Here is a 17,605-nt window from a genome sequence, read left to right as displayed (position 1 = left end):
AAACCCAACGGTGCTAACATTCACGTTCAGTTATAGAGTAGACAAAGCTGTAGTTTGCTTTCATCCAGCAAGTTTTATACAAACAAAGATTGAAACCTGCACTAGAAAGACGTAAAAACAAATGAGTACTCTTTAGTTTCGTGTATTTCTGTGTGAATACGGTAACAAAAAGCGATCAAGGCACTGAGGTTATTACGCATCTTTGTGCCTATCACCGACTAAAGTATTAAGTGCTATGTAAATTGTCTGACCCTACTCATCACCTCCTGGCTATTCAGGTCTTTTTGTCTCCTACTCACCCCAACTTCTAGGAATCTTCCTGCCTCAATTCCTATTTTTCAGATCATATAATTCCAACAAACCCAATTTCTATGTAAGTTTTTTCTCTCCCATCAAGACTGAGGATAGACACGACTGGTTACCACAGGACGTCTACTAAATCAAACTACGGTATCTATTCCAGATTTGCAAACCAATATATTCTTTCTGTCTCATTTTTTTAAATACAAAATTATTTAAAACCAGATCAGGAAAAAGATTTTTAATGCCGAATTAGGAATTTAGATTTTCTATATAAAGCCATGTATTTTAAGACAGTTTTCAAGAAAAATAGGATTTTTATCTATTATTCAAAATAGTGTCAGATAAGGAAAAAAGATGCTGACTTCCATTATTTTGAAGACACCACTTTTATCTTAGACATATATTTACTTAAGAATAGGTATAATTTAATTAGCTCTGCCTTTATGTTTAATTAGCAACTCTAAAAATCCCATATACTAACTTCATTATAATTTTGTCAATAATTTCAGATACATTTCACTTTGCAGCCTCTAGATGGCACAGTTATATTTTTAAAAAGCAAAAGAAAGGGATATTCTGTGAAAATAGAAAAATATCTCAATACTGTATTTTAGCTTTAAATAAGAACTGTGTATTACATTTTTTAAAAGATGAAAAGCATGAAAGATAAAATAGCTTATTCTTTCTAGAAAAGGATTATACCAATTTAAATAGTTTAGAAGAACAACTAAGGAAGTTAAAAATAGATGCTTTAAACTAGTATTAAGTAAAAATAAAAGTTTCACACGTGCAGTATCATGTCATTAACAGTGAAGCTTATAAAATGCCTTTTGTGTGTGTTTTGTTTCATTTATTTTACCCAACTTTTTCTGATTATTATATAAAGTTCAGGCAATGCTGTATCTCTAGTATTTTTCCTCCAGTACTTTCTAGTTTCATGTTATTTTATAATCAAAACCTGAATGACAACACTTTCAAAGTGAAAGAAAATGCTTCATACGTTAATTAATGCTTCATGCTTTAATGTGAAAGGTTACTACAAAATAATAAAATGTGAACTTACAGACACCAGACTTACAGACATCAAACATCTTCTATTTGTCAGAAGCCTAAACTTATCAACAAGAACCATGCACAAGAAAAGGATCAATGACTTAAAGAAATATGGCTGAGTCTGACTAGTGTAGACTCTATCCACCGTCAGCCAAGCTAAATAACCCACATATTAATGGAGGTCACTGAAAGACCATCTTTACGCCCGCCCTGCTGAACAATATAGTCACTCCTCTACGTGTCTGACCAGCTGCTGGGTAAGTATATGCTTAGCAGAGGTACAAAGAAAAAAACTAAAAAGGAGTTCAGGAAAATTTATCCTACTTCAAACTTGCTTCAAGATCACTTCTAGTGGTAAATGCACATTTGTTAAGAAAAGAAGAATTTACAAAAATTAAGATGTATCATGTTTCGGCGTGCCTGGGTGGCTCAGTTGGTTAAGCATCTGACTTCAGCTCAGGTCATGGTCTCACGGCTCATGAGTTCAAGCCCCGTGTCGGGCTCTGTGCTGACAGCTCAGAGCCTGGAGCCTGTTTCAGATTCTGTGTCTCCCTCTCTCTCTCTCTGCCCTCCCCTGCTCGTGCTTTGTCTCTGTCTCAAAAGTAAATAAACATTAAAAAAAAAATTTTTTTAAGATATATCACATTTCGAGATCACTCAGCTTTGATAAAACATTGTCTAGATAACAGATTCAGAGCTGGGGGCAGGAACATAAACATAAGCTTCCTCACTCCCAGGCTGGTCCTGTATGACTTCTTGGAAATGCCTTTCAGATTCGTAAGCAATTCCTTCTACTGTTCTCCAAATCCATGTGTACTACTCCATTTATATACTGTAATATAAAAAATAGGGGCGCCTGGGTGGCGCAGTCGGTTAAGCGTCTGACTTCAGCCAGGTCACGATCTCGCGGTCCGTGAGTTCGAGCCCCGCGTCAGGCTCTGGGCTGATGGCTCAGAGCCTGGAGCCTGTTTCCGATTCTGTGTCTCCCTCTCTCTCTGCCCCTCCCCCGTTCATGCTCTGTCTCTCTCTGTCCCAAAAAAAAAAAAAAAAAAAATTATATATATATACATATATATACATGTGTGTGTGTGTGTATGTATATATATATATATAGCATGGCTAATTTCATAATTATCAGCTCAGGAATCCGACTCACTTAAGTAAGTCACTAATAATAAGACCTGTTCCTACACATTCATATACACATTGATATACATCCATACATTTTAGTTTCTCTGAGACTAAAGAAACTGGCTACCAAAGGCTGACAGGTAGGAACAGTGGTAAGTAACAGAAAACAGCAGCAGCTTGATTAGCATTAAAGGTGAAAAGGCCTTAACTGTGTCAATACCGTCAGTTACAGTAACTGAACAGAAACTGCCACTGTTGCTCTAAATTGAAGAGTCTAAAAATTATGATGTGTAGTGGAAGAAGGTGCGAGATGGCAAAAAAGGAAAATCCCTCACTATCCACTGTGTATCTCGGGGCAAATGAGTCACTCTTTCCTGGTGAAGGGTTAGACTGTATAGACCCAAATGTCTCCAAATTTTCAGAAGGTCAAAGTTTAGTTGAACTGTCTCACTTATAAAGTTTACTGAAAATCCCTGTAACCAAATTCAATCCCACACACTGCATTTCGTAGTAACTTAATTTCCCTTTAAACTCAGAATTACACCAAGTATCACCCCTTAACTATAGGTAACAATTTATGTTAAAAGTTCTTTTTAAAAAATCTTCATTTAACTACGCATAGGGAAAAAAAATGAGGAAATTTAGTGTTTATGTGCATAAAGTTAACAACTGCTGTACCATTAAAACTGCATAGTTACTAAGGGAGTTGCACTGCATGGTGGTGATATTTTCATCCGAGTAGAGTATATAGCACCCATCTGACTTCCAGCCTCCTTGTCCATTCAGCAAATCGAAATCCCACTGGGCGGCCACAGCATCTGCTCCGTGCGCGATTCGACGCAGTGTCACATTAACAGGGATGTGGTGGGTATCTACATTCACACCATCTGGAGGAAATGGGAAATAACAATATTTCTGAAACAAACTTCATAAACAATAAAATGTCAACTTATACTCTAATGGGTACTCTGCAGTGTCTTTTTTCACTAGTGACTCATTAAAATGAGAAGGAACAGAATTAAGCACTTTTAGGTACAGTATATCATTAAAGTCACATTGTCCAGCAACTCCAGGGTAACATATGCCTACGTAACAAACCTATTTTGGTGAGGATCACTGGGGTAACCACCGTACGCCGTTTTCCATCATCAGCCAAATTTGTGGAATTCCCAGTGGCTGGGAAAAGCTTTCCGTTGCGGAACGCGAGGAGTTGAAGCTTGTAGAGAGAGTCATCAGTTGGTCTGACTTCCCTTTTTTGCTTTGGTGAGAAAAGGGAAGGAGGAAGCTGAATGGAAGCTTCCACGATAGTATTCTGAATACACATAAAAACAAAAGCAAAGAAAGGTTGCCACATTAGCACGCAGAAACCAGGAAGAATATTTTAGACAGCTACAAATGTTTCCTATTTGTATACGAACCGTTTCTTAAAATATATACATATGAAATTTAATAGTTAAAACAACTTATTGGTTAAGTGAAGTATCTGAACACCACACAAAAGCACAGAGGAAAAGAAGCATAAAAGAAAGAGAAATGGGAACTATAGTTCAAAGAGTTGAAGTAGTAAATAAGGAATTATTTCCAACTACAAAGTGAATTTTCCCATGGTAACACATACTGCTGAAGTCGATGCATCAAACCGATCAGGGATCTCAGTGATCACTCTTTGCATCAATTTTATAATGATCAATTACAGATATAAGCACCAATGCAGCATATCACAAATCTGAGTTTAATTAATTTGGACTTACGGAACTCTAAAGGTGATTTATGACGGATTTGAACTGTCAAACAACAACAAAGAAATTCTACACACTTAATAGAAATAGATTCAAACAAACTCTCATTTTAGCAGAAGTATCCCTGAGACTAAGAAACACATCCTGTTGGAAAAAACACAGTAACAAATAGAAGAGCTAGTCATGCTGGCTGATCGTGGAGTGTTTTATAGGATTTTTAAATTATAAATTACTTGGCATTCAATAAAAAATAAATTCATATGCCAGGCAGGCAAATAATTAACCACCTGAAAAAAATCCCTATTTTAAGAATTTATCACAAAGTTTTTCTCTTGGCATCAATCTCTCTCCAATCCAATGTCCACGCTATCAACAGAATTTCCTCTTAAGAAATACATCTCAGGGGGCGCCTGGGTGGCTCAGTCGGTTGAGAGGCCGACTTCGGTTCAGGTCATGATCTCGCGGTCCGTGAGTTCGAGCCCCGCGTTGGGCTCTGTGCTGACAGCTCGGAGCCTGGAGCCTGTTTCAGATTCTGTGTCTCCCTCTCTCTGACCCTCCCCCGTTCATGCTCTGTCTCTCTCTGTCTCAAAAATAATAAATAAACATTAAAAAAAATAAAAAAAAATAAAAAAAAAGAAATACATCTCAGGGGAGCCTGGGTGGCTCAGTTGGTTACATGTTGGCCTCGGCTTGGGTCATGATCTCATGGTTCACGAGTTCGAGCCCTCTCTCTCTGTCTCTTCCCCACTCACACTCTCTCTCTCAAAAATAAATAACATTAAAAATTAATATATATATATATATATATATACATCTGACCTTGTTATTTTAAAAAACACCTTGGCTCTCCAACGTTTAGGGAACACTGCCCCCAATTGTAAGTACATCATATAATTTGGCTAAAATCTACATCTCAAATTCATCTTCTAAAATCCCCTATATCTCCACCTTGAATTTTTCGATCTTCAAGATTTCATATGTGTTTTATGCCACTGTGTGTGTTGTACGTGCCAGGACCCCTTGCTGAAATGCTCTACCATTCTTTTGTCTGGCCAACTCTTGAACTGGGCAAATCTGATTTCTAGCAAGAACAAAGATGGGTCAGGGTTAAGAGCGGTTGACAGCCAGGAGAAAGACATCCTTAAAACGGGGCTTTTTTGGATGATTAATTACATGACTCCCTATCACACTGCTTTTCCAGTTAGCTGCTCCCTCTTGTGGCCTCATGCGGGATTCTGCACACACATCTCATTGCTAATATGTGCACTTTTCACAGTGTAACTCACTGTCTGCCCCTTTAACCAGAGTAGCAGGATTTTTGAGTACAGATAATCTCCCTTATGTTTCTGGACCCTCTACACTAATAATAGTTCCTGGCACTTGTATTGGTAAAAGTAACCCATCGTTTGTAAAACTAACGAAAGTCTGCGTGGCATGATTATATTTTTAAAAAAGGATCTATTTAAATAAGCAAGTGATTAAAATTAGTTTTTAACTGCTGTGCTTAGAACAATCTTGGAGCACACTGGACACACACAAATGTCTGTTGAATAAAGTATTTTGAAAAGTTTGAATACTGGAAGTTTGAATATTTCTTTTGAATTGAAGATGCCAAGAAGATATTTGGTAGAAATACTCTGCCTAAGAGGGGCACCCGGGTGGCACCGTCAGTTAAGCGGCCGACTTAGTCTCAGGTCATGATCTCACAGTTCATTAGTTCAAGCCCCGCGTCGGGCTCTATGCTGACAGCCTGGAGCCTGTTTCAGATTCTGTGTCTCCCTCTCTCTGTTCCTCCCCTGCTCATGCTCTGTCCTCTCTCTCTCTCTCTCAAAAATGAACATTAAAAAAAAAAAGAAATATTTTGCCTAAGAAAAATACACAAAAAGGTTTCTACTGTTCTCACTTAAAAATATAACCTGATAGAGAAACAAAGTTTCTTATAAATTCACTCGCTAATCTAGTAAATTTCTACTATGTATGTAACTTTATCTTAAATAGGTGTGCAGAAAAAAAGGGAAATACATCAACAGATCAATTAGTTAAAAGGTCAAATCCCTGATAAAGCGTTACATACTGGGCATTTATTAAAACTTGAGAACTATAAAATTCAATAATATAGTTTTGTTGTGAACACAAAATGACTCAAAAAGCACAGGTCTCTGGGTAAGCATTACTTATGGTATATCAAATTAATTTTAAAAAGAAGACATACTGACATTTTCTGAAAGAGCTGAAAAAAAGGAAATGACATCTGTAATTTCTAGCAGTGAGAAAATGTTTTCTATCCAAGTTTAAACTTGTAAAACCATCCAAACAACAACAAATAATAAAAACTCAGAGGAGTAAGAACAGATTGTTGACAGATGAAAGCTACATATTCAAGGCTGTATATACTGTAGCTTCTGAAATATCCTTTAAAGTCCAATAAGGAATATTGTTAAATATTATTACAGGTGACCTGGGATGGAGAGGGGTCGGTTAGGGGTGCCCGAAAAGCTGTATCAGAATGTCTGGATTTTTATAGGAAGAATATAATATTTGTATATTTAATTCCTTAAAAGAAGTGATCATTTATTATGGCAAAGCTGTAAATCTAATGAAAACAATCACTGAGAAACACTCATTTGTTACAGTTACCATGATTTTTACCTTTTGCCGCTGACTGTCATTCCATTTAACCCTCTGTTCATTTTTAAATGTATGGATTGCAGCAATAGAAAGATATACACATGGCCAATTAGAGCTAATAAATTAGAAAAACCTCTCTTAAAACCCTTTGGGAAATACCGTATATGTTTTTGGCGTCTAATTTTTATTACTGCAGATCATATGCCAACCCTGGGGAAAAGAACATAGGATCTGAAATAAGAAACCAGGATACGGGTCCCAGCCTCACCACTTAGTGGCCACTTAACACTGCACAATTTTGTTTATACTCTCTGGGTCTCATCTGTCACAGGCAGCTAATGATCTTTCTAACAAACGGTTGTAAGGACCGCATGGGATCATGACCATGACAAGCATAAGAGGCCACATCACTGTGGGTGGTATTTTTATTACTCTTACTACCGCAGTGTGGTGAATGGTTATCTGGAGTCTGGAGAAACAGAAAATGTCTTCAAGTAACTGACTTCCCAGCAATAATCTAGAACCTCATCATATTTTGACTTCTACAATTCACTTTTAGTATTAATTTCAATACTAAAAATCAACCAAATATGAACACACATAAAATTAATGTTATCACAGAGCTCTTACTATTGTATTGGCAAAATTCATATATATTTCCCTATTTACAAGATATTAAGTCAAGAAGAACGTTAAGTATCATAAAGGATGTCAACTCCAATACTTCCATTGGATCTTAACATCTTTCCTTATGAAACAACCTGAACGTCTGCCACTGTGTAATTAGCAAGTTAAAATTTTCTGAAATCCTAACTTTGTTCAATTCTGCGGAATTCTAACACAAATTTGAATAAGTCAGAGAGGCACCACCTGCCTTAAAACAAGAAAATACTGGGGCGCCTGGGTGGCGCAGTCGGTTAAGCGTCCGACTTCAGCCAGGTCACGATCTCGCGGTCCGTGAGTTCGAGCCCCGCGTCGGGCTCTGGGCTGATGGCTCAGAGCCTGGAGCCTGTTTCCGATTCTGTGTCTCCCTCTCTCTCTGCCCCTCCCCCGTTCATGCTCTGTCTCTCTCTGTCCCAAAAATAAATAAACGTTGAAAAAAAAAAAATTAAAAAAAAAAAAAAAAACAACAAGAAAATACTAATTGATTCATACTGTCTTAACTATCTACTCCCTTGATTATAAAGATAGATATGATACACTCCAATTTTTTTGTGAATAATTAGTTATTAACTGCATACCACTTTTTGATTATCTCACTGCTAAAGATTAACAGGAATTATGTTTGACTTCAGAATGAAGTTTTTATTAACTGACTTTCCTTGCTAATTAAGCTTTGGCTGTTAAATTTTATTCAACAGTATTTATTGGGTATTTTGTTACTCTGTATTGGGCACTGTGCAGGGTCTGGAGATAAACAATGGATAAGCCACGGACACTAACTCAAATATTGATAATCGAACAGGGGAGAGATAACAACAATAAAACAATAATAAGAACTAACATTTATTAAGGGCTTACTCTGTGCTGGACACTACTGTAAATGTCTACATATTTGCCTCCTTTAATCCTCCAAGTAACCCTTTGACTTAGCTACTGTTTCCTGACGCCTATGTAACAAATGAGGAACTGACATTCAGAGAGGTGAAGGTGCTTGCTCAAGTTTGCACAGCTGTTAAGTTAGGGAGCAGAAAGACAACGTCTGGCTGCAGAGACCAAATTCTTTGTCACCATATCCCATGGCTTCTCAGTCTAACTCAGCTCACCATAGTATCAGCTTTGAATTATTCTGGAGAACAGAGGAAGCACTATGGAACAAACAGGCGGTGATGAATTCTCAGGAAGAGAAGGAAGGTACAATTTGCATGGAGTCTTAGAAACAGAGTAGCAAGGCTTTCACCAGGCAGAAGTGGGAAAGAGGGTGGGGTGGGAAAGGGGGCAGAAAGGAGGGCAGGGGGCCCGAAGACATACACCACTGGTGTGGAAAGTTAGAGAACTTCAGTTGGGGTCTCAGACGAGGGAAATATGGGATGTGCAAGAAAAACTGATTTCTAAATTCCAGTCAAGGAAAGTTTAAAGAACCAATTCTTCCAGACTACATTACAACTGAATTCAAAACACCAGCAATTTCTAAAAGCTCTTAGCAGATTATCGAAAAACAGATACTGTTGGGTGAGTTAATATAATCTGTTATGGCACCAACAGGAGAAGGAAGCATTTGGTTAAGAAAAAAGAACAGATGTGTTGCTGTAAGAGTCCAAGGACAGCTAATTCAGTCTCCACCTGGCCGGCCCGCATTGGTGCTCACTGGTGACTCAAGCACTCTGCCCTCAAGCAAGCTTCAGCCTCCCATGTAGGAGGTGAGAAAACCATTTGGCCCCTGTGTGTAACATGCAATGACAAAGAGATGCGCAGAGTGCGACAAAGTATGGAGGAGAAATAAAGGAGATAAGGGTGGGAGAGGACAGACAGGACAGTATTAGGAAGATTTCTTGAAGGCCATATTTCTGCATGCACAACCAAATTGCTGAGAAGGGGAAGGGGAGGAGCCAGGAATCCTAGCAGAAGAATTAGCATGAGACTGGCCTAATAGGCTGGGAGAGGAACCATGGGGGGGTTGGTTGTTAGTGGACAGAAGAAAGGAGGCAGGAAGAAAGATGGCACAGGAGGGCAGATAAATGCCAGAGGGCGAAGCTCCCTGGCAGCCAGCCTCCAGAGAGACATGAAGAGTATTTATCAGAGGATACGCGAGGTCAATTTCCATGTTGGGTAGATCCAGGGATAATGCTAGTAACAACATTAACCGCGTGAAATGACACGGACACGGACAACTTGAACAGCCTCTGCAAACAGGAACTCCTGGAGACCCTCTGCTCTGCAGCCCTGGAACTTGTTACTAAAGGGTGGACAGACTAGGAGGTGTTCCCAGAAGGCCCAGCAGGGCTGAGGAGCCGCTCAGGGAACCGGCACGACAGCTCTCTGTAGAGGGTAGGAAAGTATTTCAGTACTTTACTGTCATGGTTGAATTGCTACATGCTGGCTGAATGCCAGCCCTAGGGAGACAATCTATATAAGGAGAATGGATTTTTAAGGAAGAGCCTGTTGACCCAAAGACTAAAGAGGAAGCCACAACGGTTTGGGTAATCTAGAAGTCCAAACCAGGCTGTGATGGTAGTAAAGACAGAAGGACAGCGATTGAAGAAATACATAAAAAGCAATTCAAGAAGCTCCTATTGCTAACGGAAAACCTCCTTGTTATAGGTTTAACTTTGTATGTTAGCATATTCTCCCATTCAAAGGTATATACATGGTATCTAGTTCGTATATGCAAGGCTTTAAAAAAAAAAAGAAAAAGACATGCGTAAAGAGTAAAAACCGCCCTAGTGTAAAGTTACAAATGTAAAGTTAGTTTCCTGTTAAAGTCTAAAGCATTTTGCTCTGTTGACGTTACAATTTTTAACTAATTTTGTGTCACGAAGGACAGACTCCCTTTTCACTCGGTTTAATCATGTCCACCAAAGAAGCATGAATAATAGTGCAATGTGTCCTTGGTTTCTGGCCACAGATGATCTTAAAAGGATAGAATAGTATGAAATTGACAAATCTGAGTGTGTTCATTTAAAGCTTTCCACTTTGGCAGGTAGAAACTCTCCTTACCCAGAGGGGTAGCTTGTGAAATTGATGAAATGTAGGGTTTCATCATTTGTAATCCCTTTCTACCAGCTCTGATCATCTAAGATAGAAGGGTTCATCAATTTTAAGTGCTCCTCAAAGGCACATGCCTTTCTCTCTCGGGTGTGTGTGCGATGCTGTTTCTCTGCCTTCTGTGGTATGTTTTACCAATGAAAAACACAACAAGGAAAGGAACAGGTCTGCAGAAGCAATGCTGGGTGCATTGAGTACCCTCACAGAACCAAGAGTAACAAATAAATCTTGCGAATTTTCCTCTGAGTATATTATATCAAGTAAATATATTATCATTAGACATTCTGGCCTGGTTGAGATTGTCCTGGGAAGTGGGGGAAGTTGGACTGCTTCTAAATTCAGCAAGCTGGCTCTCCTTATGGAGGTCACCAATAGCAAGGTGTAACAAAATACATTAATTTTCTTTCTTTTTTCTTCTTTTCTTTGTTTTCTCTTCTTTCTTTCATTCAATATTTACTGAGTGCCCATATTCATTCATTCATTACTGAGTGCCCATATTCATTCATTCAATATTTACTGAGCACCCATATTCATTCATTCATTCAATATTTGCTGAGTGCCCGTATTCACTCATTCATTCATTATTTACTGAGTGCCCATATTCATTCATTCATTCAATATTTACTGAGTGCCCATATTCATTCATTCATTCAATATTTGCTGAGTGCCCGTATTCATTCATTCGTTCATTCATTAATTCAATATTTACTGAATGCCCACAATGTACCAGGACACCTAACACCTATTTGATCAATTACTATGCAGCCATTAAAGTGAATGGAATATTGTTTGTGATATAATTCAGGGACAAGCCAGAAACAAAGTCCTGTGTCATTAAAATCCACAGACAACACAGCTACACGTGGCCACGCAAAGCTAAATGAAAAAAATGTGGTTTCATTAGGGTGTTAGACTTGGACCTCCACTATTTGCTTCAATGTAGTCTTAATGAAACACATCTAAACCCCAAATTTTAAAACTCAATAAAAATGCTTTTCATTTTGCTTGCTGCAATAAAACACACATTTTCTGAAGACAGATCACATGTTTGCACTTCTTTGCCAAAACTCTTGATATACAGCTTGCCTGATTAAATGCCCAATCTCAAGGCTGGCTTTTCCATTAGGTCCAAGAGGCACAGAGCCAAGGACACACAATACTTTCAGGAGGTCTACGAAATGTTCTCATGTCTTTAAAATCAGGAGCATAAAAATGAACTTTCAGGTCAAAGAAAATGTTCTAATATGTATTAATATATTCATCTTTTTACCAGTGCAGTCATAAAATATAATTTTGATATTTTTGTATGGAGACGGGGTCCAAAGGGCAAAAGTGTCTAGGCCCATGAGAGGCATTACATGTCCCTTCCTGGTCTGAATTTCTTTCAAAACAACAGCAAAAAACAATACCAATACCTACCCAACCCCCCAAATAACTTCTAATTAGGTGATTCTTCAAAGCAAACCATTTTGAGTATTCTAACCTAACAATAAAGAGTCTTAAATGCTTATAGAATGTAACATACCTTTAGGGCCAGACTTGAAAACGTATTTGAAACATTGCACTTAAAGCTCAGTTGCTTATCCAGGTTTCCATCTGGATCCCGCCTCCCATACTCAGAGAGGCCTGTCCGGTCAGAGGCTGCTACCTTCTGGAACACGGTACACGTCATCCCAGTGAAGCCAGCAGCCTTGATGACATAAGCTTCCAGAGCAATATTGGGTGAATACTTCAAAAGTCAAAGAGGAGTTATGAAAGATTTACAGCATGAGGGAAAAGCACTTTCAAAGAGTCTCCAAACACAAAACACTGTACATAAGCTAGAGGCAAAAGCTCAAGTTCTTACATAACAAAGACACTGTGTAGGTAACTGGCACATAAAAAAAGATGCTGGAAACAAAAGGATATCCTAATCTAGAAAAATACCAACTGAGGAACATGCTTCGTGGGATGGAGCCCCACAGAGGGCTCTACACTGACAGTGTGGAAGCCTGCTTGGGATTCTCCCTCTTCCTCTTTCTCTGCCCCTCCCCTGCTCGTGCTCACTGTCTCAAAATAAATAAACTTAAAAAAAAAAAGAATTAAAATAATAAATAAAATAGGGACACCTGGGTGGCTCAGTTGGTTAAGTGTCTGACTTCAGCTCAGGTCATGATCTTGTGATTTGTGGGCTCGAGCCCCATGTCAGGCTCTGTGCTGACAGCTCGGAGCCTGGAGCCTGCTTCAGATTCTGTGTCTCCCTCTCTCTCTGTCCCGCCCCTGCTCACACTCTGTCTCTCTCAAAAATAAACATTAAAAAAAAAATGTTTAAAAAATAAAATAAAATAATAAATAAATAAACTTTAAAGAAAAGTGTGTCTTATAAAAAAATCAGCTAGAGAAATCAGTGGACTCGCTTAGTAACACAAGAGGAGTGCTGGGGTTTGGGAAATACACTTCCAAAAGCTGCCTTGTTCTAAGGCGCCTGGCTGGCTCCGCCGGTAGAGCATGTGACTCTTGATCTTGAGATCATGAGTCTGAACCCCAAGTTGAGTGCAGAGATTACTTAAAAAGAAACTTAAAAAAAAAAAGGCAAGGTCCCATTTTAAGTCCTATGTATGGACAAAGTCCTCTTTTGCAATTTTTTTTAAGTGTAAAATTTATGTGCAAGGTGTGTAAAATCTATCAGGAAGATAAGATACAAATTAAAAAATATAAAAGGCAAAGTAGAATTTGCCAAGCACCATATGTATGGAAGAAAAGAATTGGTGCTCCCTGAAATATTCAAGACTAACAAATTTTTGCATTAGCTTTTGCAACCCAGATGTCACATTGTGAAAACTCTTACTAAATTCCATTGCATTTTTTTAAGCTTATTTATTTTTGAGACAGAGAGCAGGGGAGGGGCAGAGTGAGGCTTAAAATCCCAAGCAGGCTCCGCAATGTCAGCGTAGAGCCCAACGTGGGGCTTGAACCCACAAACCGTGACATCATGACCTGAGCTTAGATCAAAAGTTGGATGTTTAATCAACTGAGCCACCCAGGTGCCCCCAACTGTGTTTGTTAACAAAGTATGTTCCATTTTTTTATTGACCAAAGACACAAATAATTAAGACAAATATGTGAAACCTCAGTTGAAAGGAAGAAAACAGCCATTTTGAGGTGCCCTGTAAGCTGTATCTTTGATAAGTAGAGGCACAATTTCCGGGAAACTTTCCTACCCTTTGAAATGGAGGACAGGCCGCCTGGGGGGGTGCTCAGGTGGTTGAGCGTCCAACTTCAGCTCAGGTCATGATCTCACGGTTCATGAGTTCAAGCCCCACGTCAGCTCTATGCTGACAGCTCAGAGCCTGGAGCCTGCTTCGAATTCTGTGTCTCCCTCTCTCTCTCTGCCCTTCCCCCACTTGTGCTCTGTATCTCTCTCTCAAAAATAAATAAGAAGCATTAATGTAAAACTAAAAAATAAAATAAAATAAAATAAAATAAAATAAAATAAAAGGAGGGCAAATGCACTATGCACCTTTATTATATCCTTGAGTTCTCCAAAGAACCAATGAAGTTTAGAGAAAGGAAGAAGTTCTTTGAGCTTAGTAAGGCTCAGGCAAGGAATTTAAAATAGATCTAAATGACCAGGGAAGACCAAATGTGGTCATCGAAAATGGTGTGGGGCACCTGGGTGGCTCAGTCGGTTGAGCATCTGACTTCAGCTCAGGTCATGATCTCATGGCCTGTGAGTTAGAGCCCCACGTCAAGCTCTGTGCTGACAGCTTGGAGCCTGGAGCCTGCTTGGGATTCTGTGTCTTCCTCTCTTTCTGCCCCTAACCCACTTGCATTCTGTCTCTGTCTCTCTCAAAAATAAATAAATATTAAAAAAAAAAATTTTTTTTTAAATATGGCGAGCCAGTTTCCAGTAAGGTCATGTGTCTGAGAGAGAAATTACCCTGAAGTATGTTGTCAGGTCAGTAGCCATGGTAGGCCCACCATTTTATTTACTATTCAAGAAAGTAATCCTAAACTTAATTGAGCAAAAGGAACAATAAAACACGGTATCATCAAAAAGATCCCATCAACCTCTGGAAAAACAGTAACCCTGAATTGTATAAAATCCTAGGAGGAAGTAGAGAGTATTCTACGAACCTACTTAAAATAATTAGGAAATGAGAACCGTGGACCAGAGATCAGAGTATGAGTAGTAAGGGAATGACAGAGTATTTATCATATTTACCACATTTGTAGAAAAAGTCAGCAGTACACCAAGAAATTTAGAGCTGCTCAATTTAGCACAAATAAAATTTAATATGATGAGTGATTATTAAATATAAATACTCATTATTCCAAGAGTGAGACTTACTGGAAATGTCAACAGTGCACAAAGGTTAGAGGGCCTCGTTGTTCTCTCTCTTTTTCTGTTTCAATTTTTTTTTTTTTTTTTTTTTTTTAGTAGTGTTCATTTATTTTTTGAGAGAGAGAGACAGACAGACAGAGTGTGAGCAGGGGAGGGGCACAGAGAGAGAGAGACAGAATCCAAAGCAGATTCCAGGCTCTGAGCTGTCAGCCCAGAGCCCGACATGGGGCTTGAACTCACAAACAGTGAGATCATGACCTGAACTGAAGTGAGACGTTTAACCGACTGAGCCACCCAGGCGCTCCCCAGTTCTCTTTTGAAATTGGAACCTGGGCAAACAATCAGACACTTTCTCAGAACATCCTTCAGGGCCCAGAACAGAGTATCAGCTGGGAGGTGCACGTGACAGTTACAGTAATCCTACAGTGTGCTTATTTGTCTTTCAAATTAAATGGCGATAACCATTCAAACTGCAAATTAAGAAAGTATTTTCTAATTACCAAGAAAACAGATTACTCAAAAGTGAAATGAGCTTTTAAAATGTTAGAGAACTGGAAATTCTGTAATAATCAGCAGGAACAGAAAATACCCACATCATGAGGAAAAAAACCAAAACTATCTTTTATAAGTTCAAGTTGCTTTCAGTGAATTTCTTTTTTTAGAATTCTAGGACAATGTTACACTTACTGTTGAATAAACATGAGCTCCGTTTGCTAATCGGTACGTAGCAATGCGCTGTAGACACTGAACAATTCGACTGCAGGCCTTAGCTTCCCTCTGTGCCAGCCACAGAACACGCTCGTCAGCCAACATGATGTTGCTTGCAATGTCAACCATCACATCACCTAGCTAGCAGGTGTGCAGGAGAGAAGAGGAAGACCTTTAAAACCAATACAGGCTGTTTTACATAATCAAAATCACAATGAGACACCAAGATTGGCCTTCCGTCTAAATGTTCACCTGAAAACCCAACAGGCACTTATTTTTTCTGACTGAAACATTTTCAGATATGAATAGCACATTCAGTTATGACCGGCAGGTAACATTTAGCTCAGGGGCGCCTGAGTGGCTCAGTCAGTTAAAGCATCCGACTTCAGCTCATGATCTCACGGCTCATGGGTTCGAGCCCAGGGTCAGGCTTTGTGCTGACAGCTTGGAGCCCAGAGACTGCTTCAGATTCTGTGTTTCTGTCTCTCTCTCTCTCTCTCTCTCTCTCTCTCTCTCTCTCTCTCCCCCTTCCCCTGCTCACATTCTGCCTCTCGCTCTCTCTCTTAAAAAAAAACACATTTAGCTCAAAACAGTATACTTGAATAACTACCAACTCATTGGTAAAGAATGACATGTGGTACTCATTTTCATAAGGGGGGGAAAGGCAGTTAAGTTAATCAAGGAGAAGGGAAAGATATCACACGATTCCCAGAACAAAAAGATCTCAACTCTTTGGAAAAACATTTATAAAGACCTCTTTTTGTATGTTAACTCAGTATTATTAGTAGGAAATACACACGGCTACCTCTTTAGTATCCTGTCATGTCCAAAACCCTAGGAATGTCCAGCTATCATGAGTTCCCCGCATATGCCAGGCCACTGGATGGGTCTTTGCACATGCGGTTTCCATGACCTCGAATGAACCTCTTCGGTTCCTCCCAGTTCAATGAATGCTTTACGATCCAGTGCCATGAAATACATGGATCCTAAGAGGTACTTTTCCACCACTTGTTTTATTTATTGAATTCCTTTTATTAAGTTCAGTCCATGACTTACAGATGTAAACATCTGTCAGGCAATGCCACCAAAAATGTCCATTAACTATTATCGACACTGACTTGTGTGTCCCATGTCAGAGAAATGCATTGAATAGCCCGGGCTAATGAGACATACTGGTGTCGAGGGGGTTTGCTATCAAGCAAAATGTTCCTGAGAGGGAGATCTATGGCAGAAACAACTACAAAAACATTCCAGAGGTAGGATCACAGGATTTACAAGCTGGCTGGGCCTCTAATCAAGAAACAAACAGCAAAGGTGTTAAGCCCCAAAGCCAAGCAAGAAAGTGAAGGCTATTTTAGCAAATGTCTTTTCGTCATCCCAGAAGATCCCAGATGAGCTGTTCAACCCTGCTCTGCATCCGATACTCTTCCCAAGATGTATAATTATGAGACTGAGATGGGACTAGAAAATGTTCAGTCCATCCCACCCACAGTTAACCTCACAAAGAAGACAAGCCTGTGGAAATGCACTGGATCCCAGCGCTGGAACACGATGGGTGAGGCAAGTGAGTGAGTACAGGGGTGAAGAGTAGGACTTCAAGTCCTGACCTCTAGCTGAGCTGGACATTTACCCTCTTATGCCTTCCTTTAATTGTAAAAGGCAGATAATAACAATCCTGTCTTTTCTGAATGTTGTGAAGATTAAGTTCCTATGATAATACAAGGCTCCTAAAACCATGCCTGGTCAGCTGTCCTCATTATCGTATTTTATCGCTCCATTATTTGTTTAACATTTCAATTCCAGCATAGGCCCCTCTTTCAAGATAGCTCTAGAAGTATTAAAGAGAAAGGGTGTATTTATATGCAAAACTATGTAAGAACTCATATAACTCAATAGCAAAAAAAAAAAAAAAAAATCTGATTAAAAATTCGGAAGAGGATCTGAAAAGACATTTTTCCAAAGAAGACATACAGACTGACCAACAGGTACATGTAAAGGTGCTCAACATCGCTCG

The 17,605-nt window shown here is 39.1% G+C and overlaps 1 protein-coding gene across 2 annotated transcripts in view; it reads right to left on the bottom strand.

Moving 5' to 3' along the window:
• The window catches only part of ADGRA3 (adhesion G protein-coupled receptor A3), a 135,604-nt gene that overhangs the window by 23,121 nt on the left and 94,878 nt on the right, over nucleotides 1-17,605 (bottom strand). The window contains exons 11-14 of one of the 2 annotated variants that reach the window (XM_045474388.1): nucleotides 15,571-15,732; nucleotides 12,085-12,288; nucleotides 3,586-3,799; nucleotides 3,166-3,374 (exon numbers count right to left, since the gene is read on the bottom strand). In XM_045474388.1, the coding sequence (XP_045330344.1) occupies nucleotides 3,166-3,374; nucleotides 3,586-3,799; nucleotides 12,085-12,288; nucleotides 15,571-15,732 (789 nt within the window). The remainder of the gene's footprint in view (nucleotides 1-3,165; nucleotides 3,375-3,585; nucleotides 3,800-12,084; nucleotides 12,289-15,570; nucleotides 15,733-17,605) is intronic. The other variant, XM_045474390.1, reaches the window with a different exon arrangement.

This window comes from Leopardus geoffroyi, chromosome B1, assembly GCF_018350155.1.
Source record: "Leopardus geoffroyi isolate Oge1 chromosome B1, O.geoffroyi_Oge1_pat1.0, whole genome shotgun sequence".
NCBI lineage: Eukaryota > Metazoa > Chordata > Mammalia > Carnivora > Felidae > Leopardus > Leopardus geoffroyi.
This window is presented reverse-complemented; position numbering and strand designations above follow the sequence as displayed.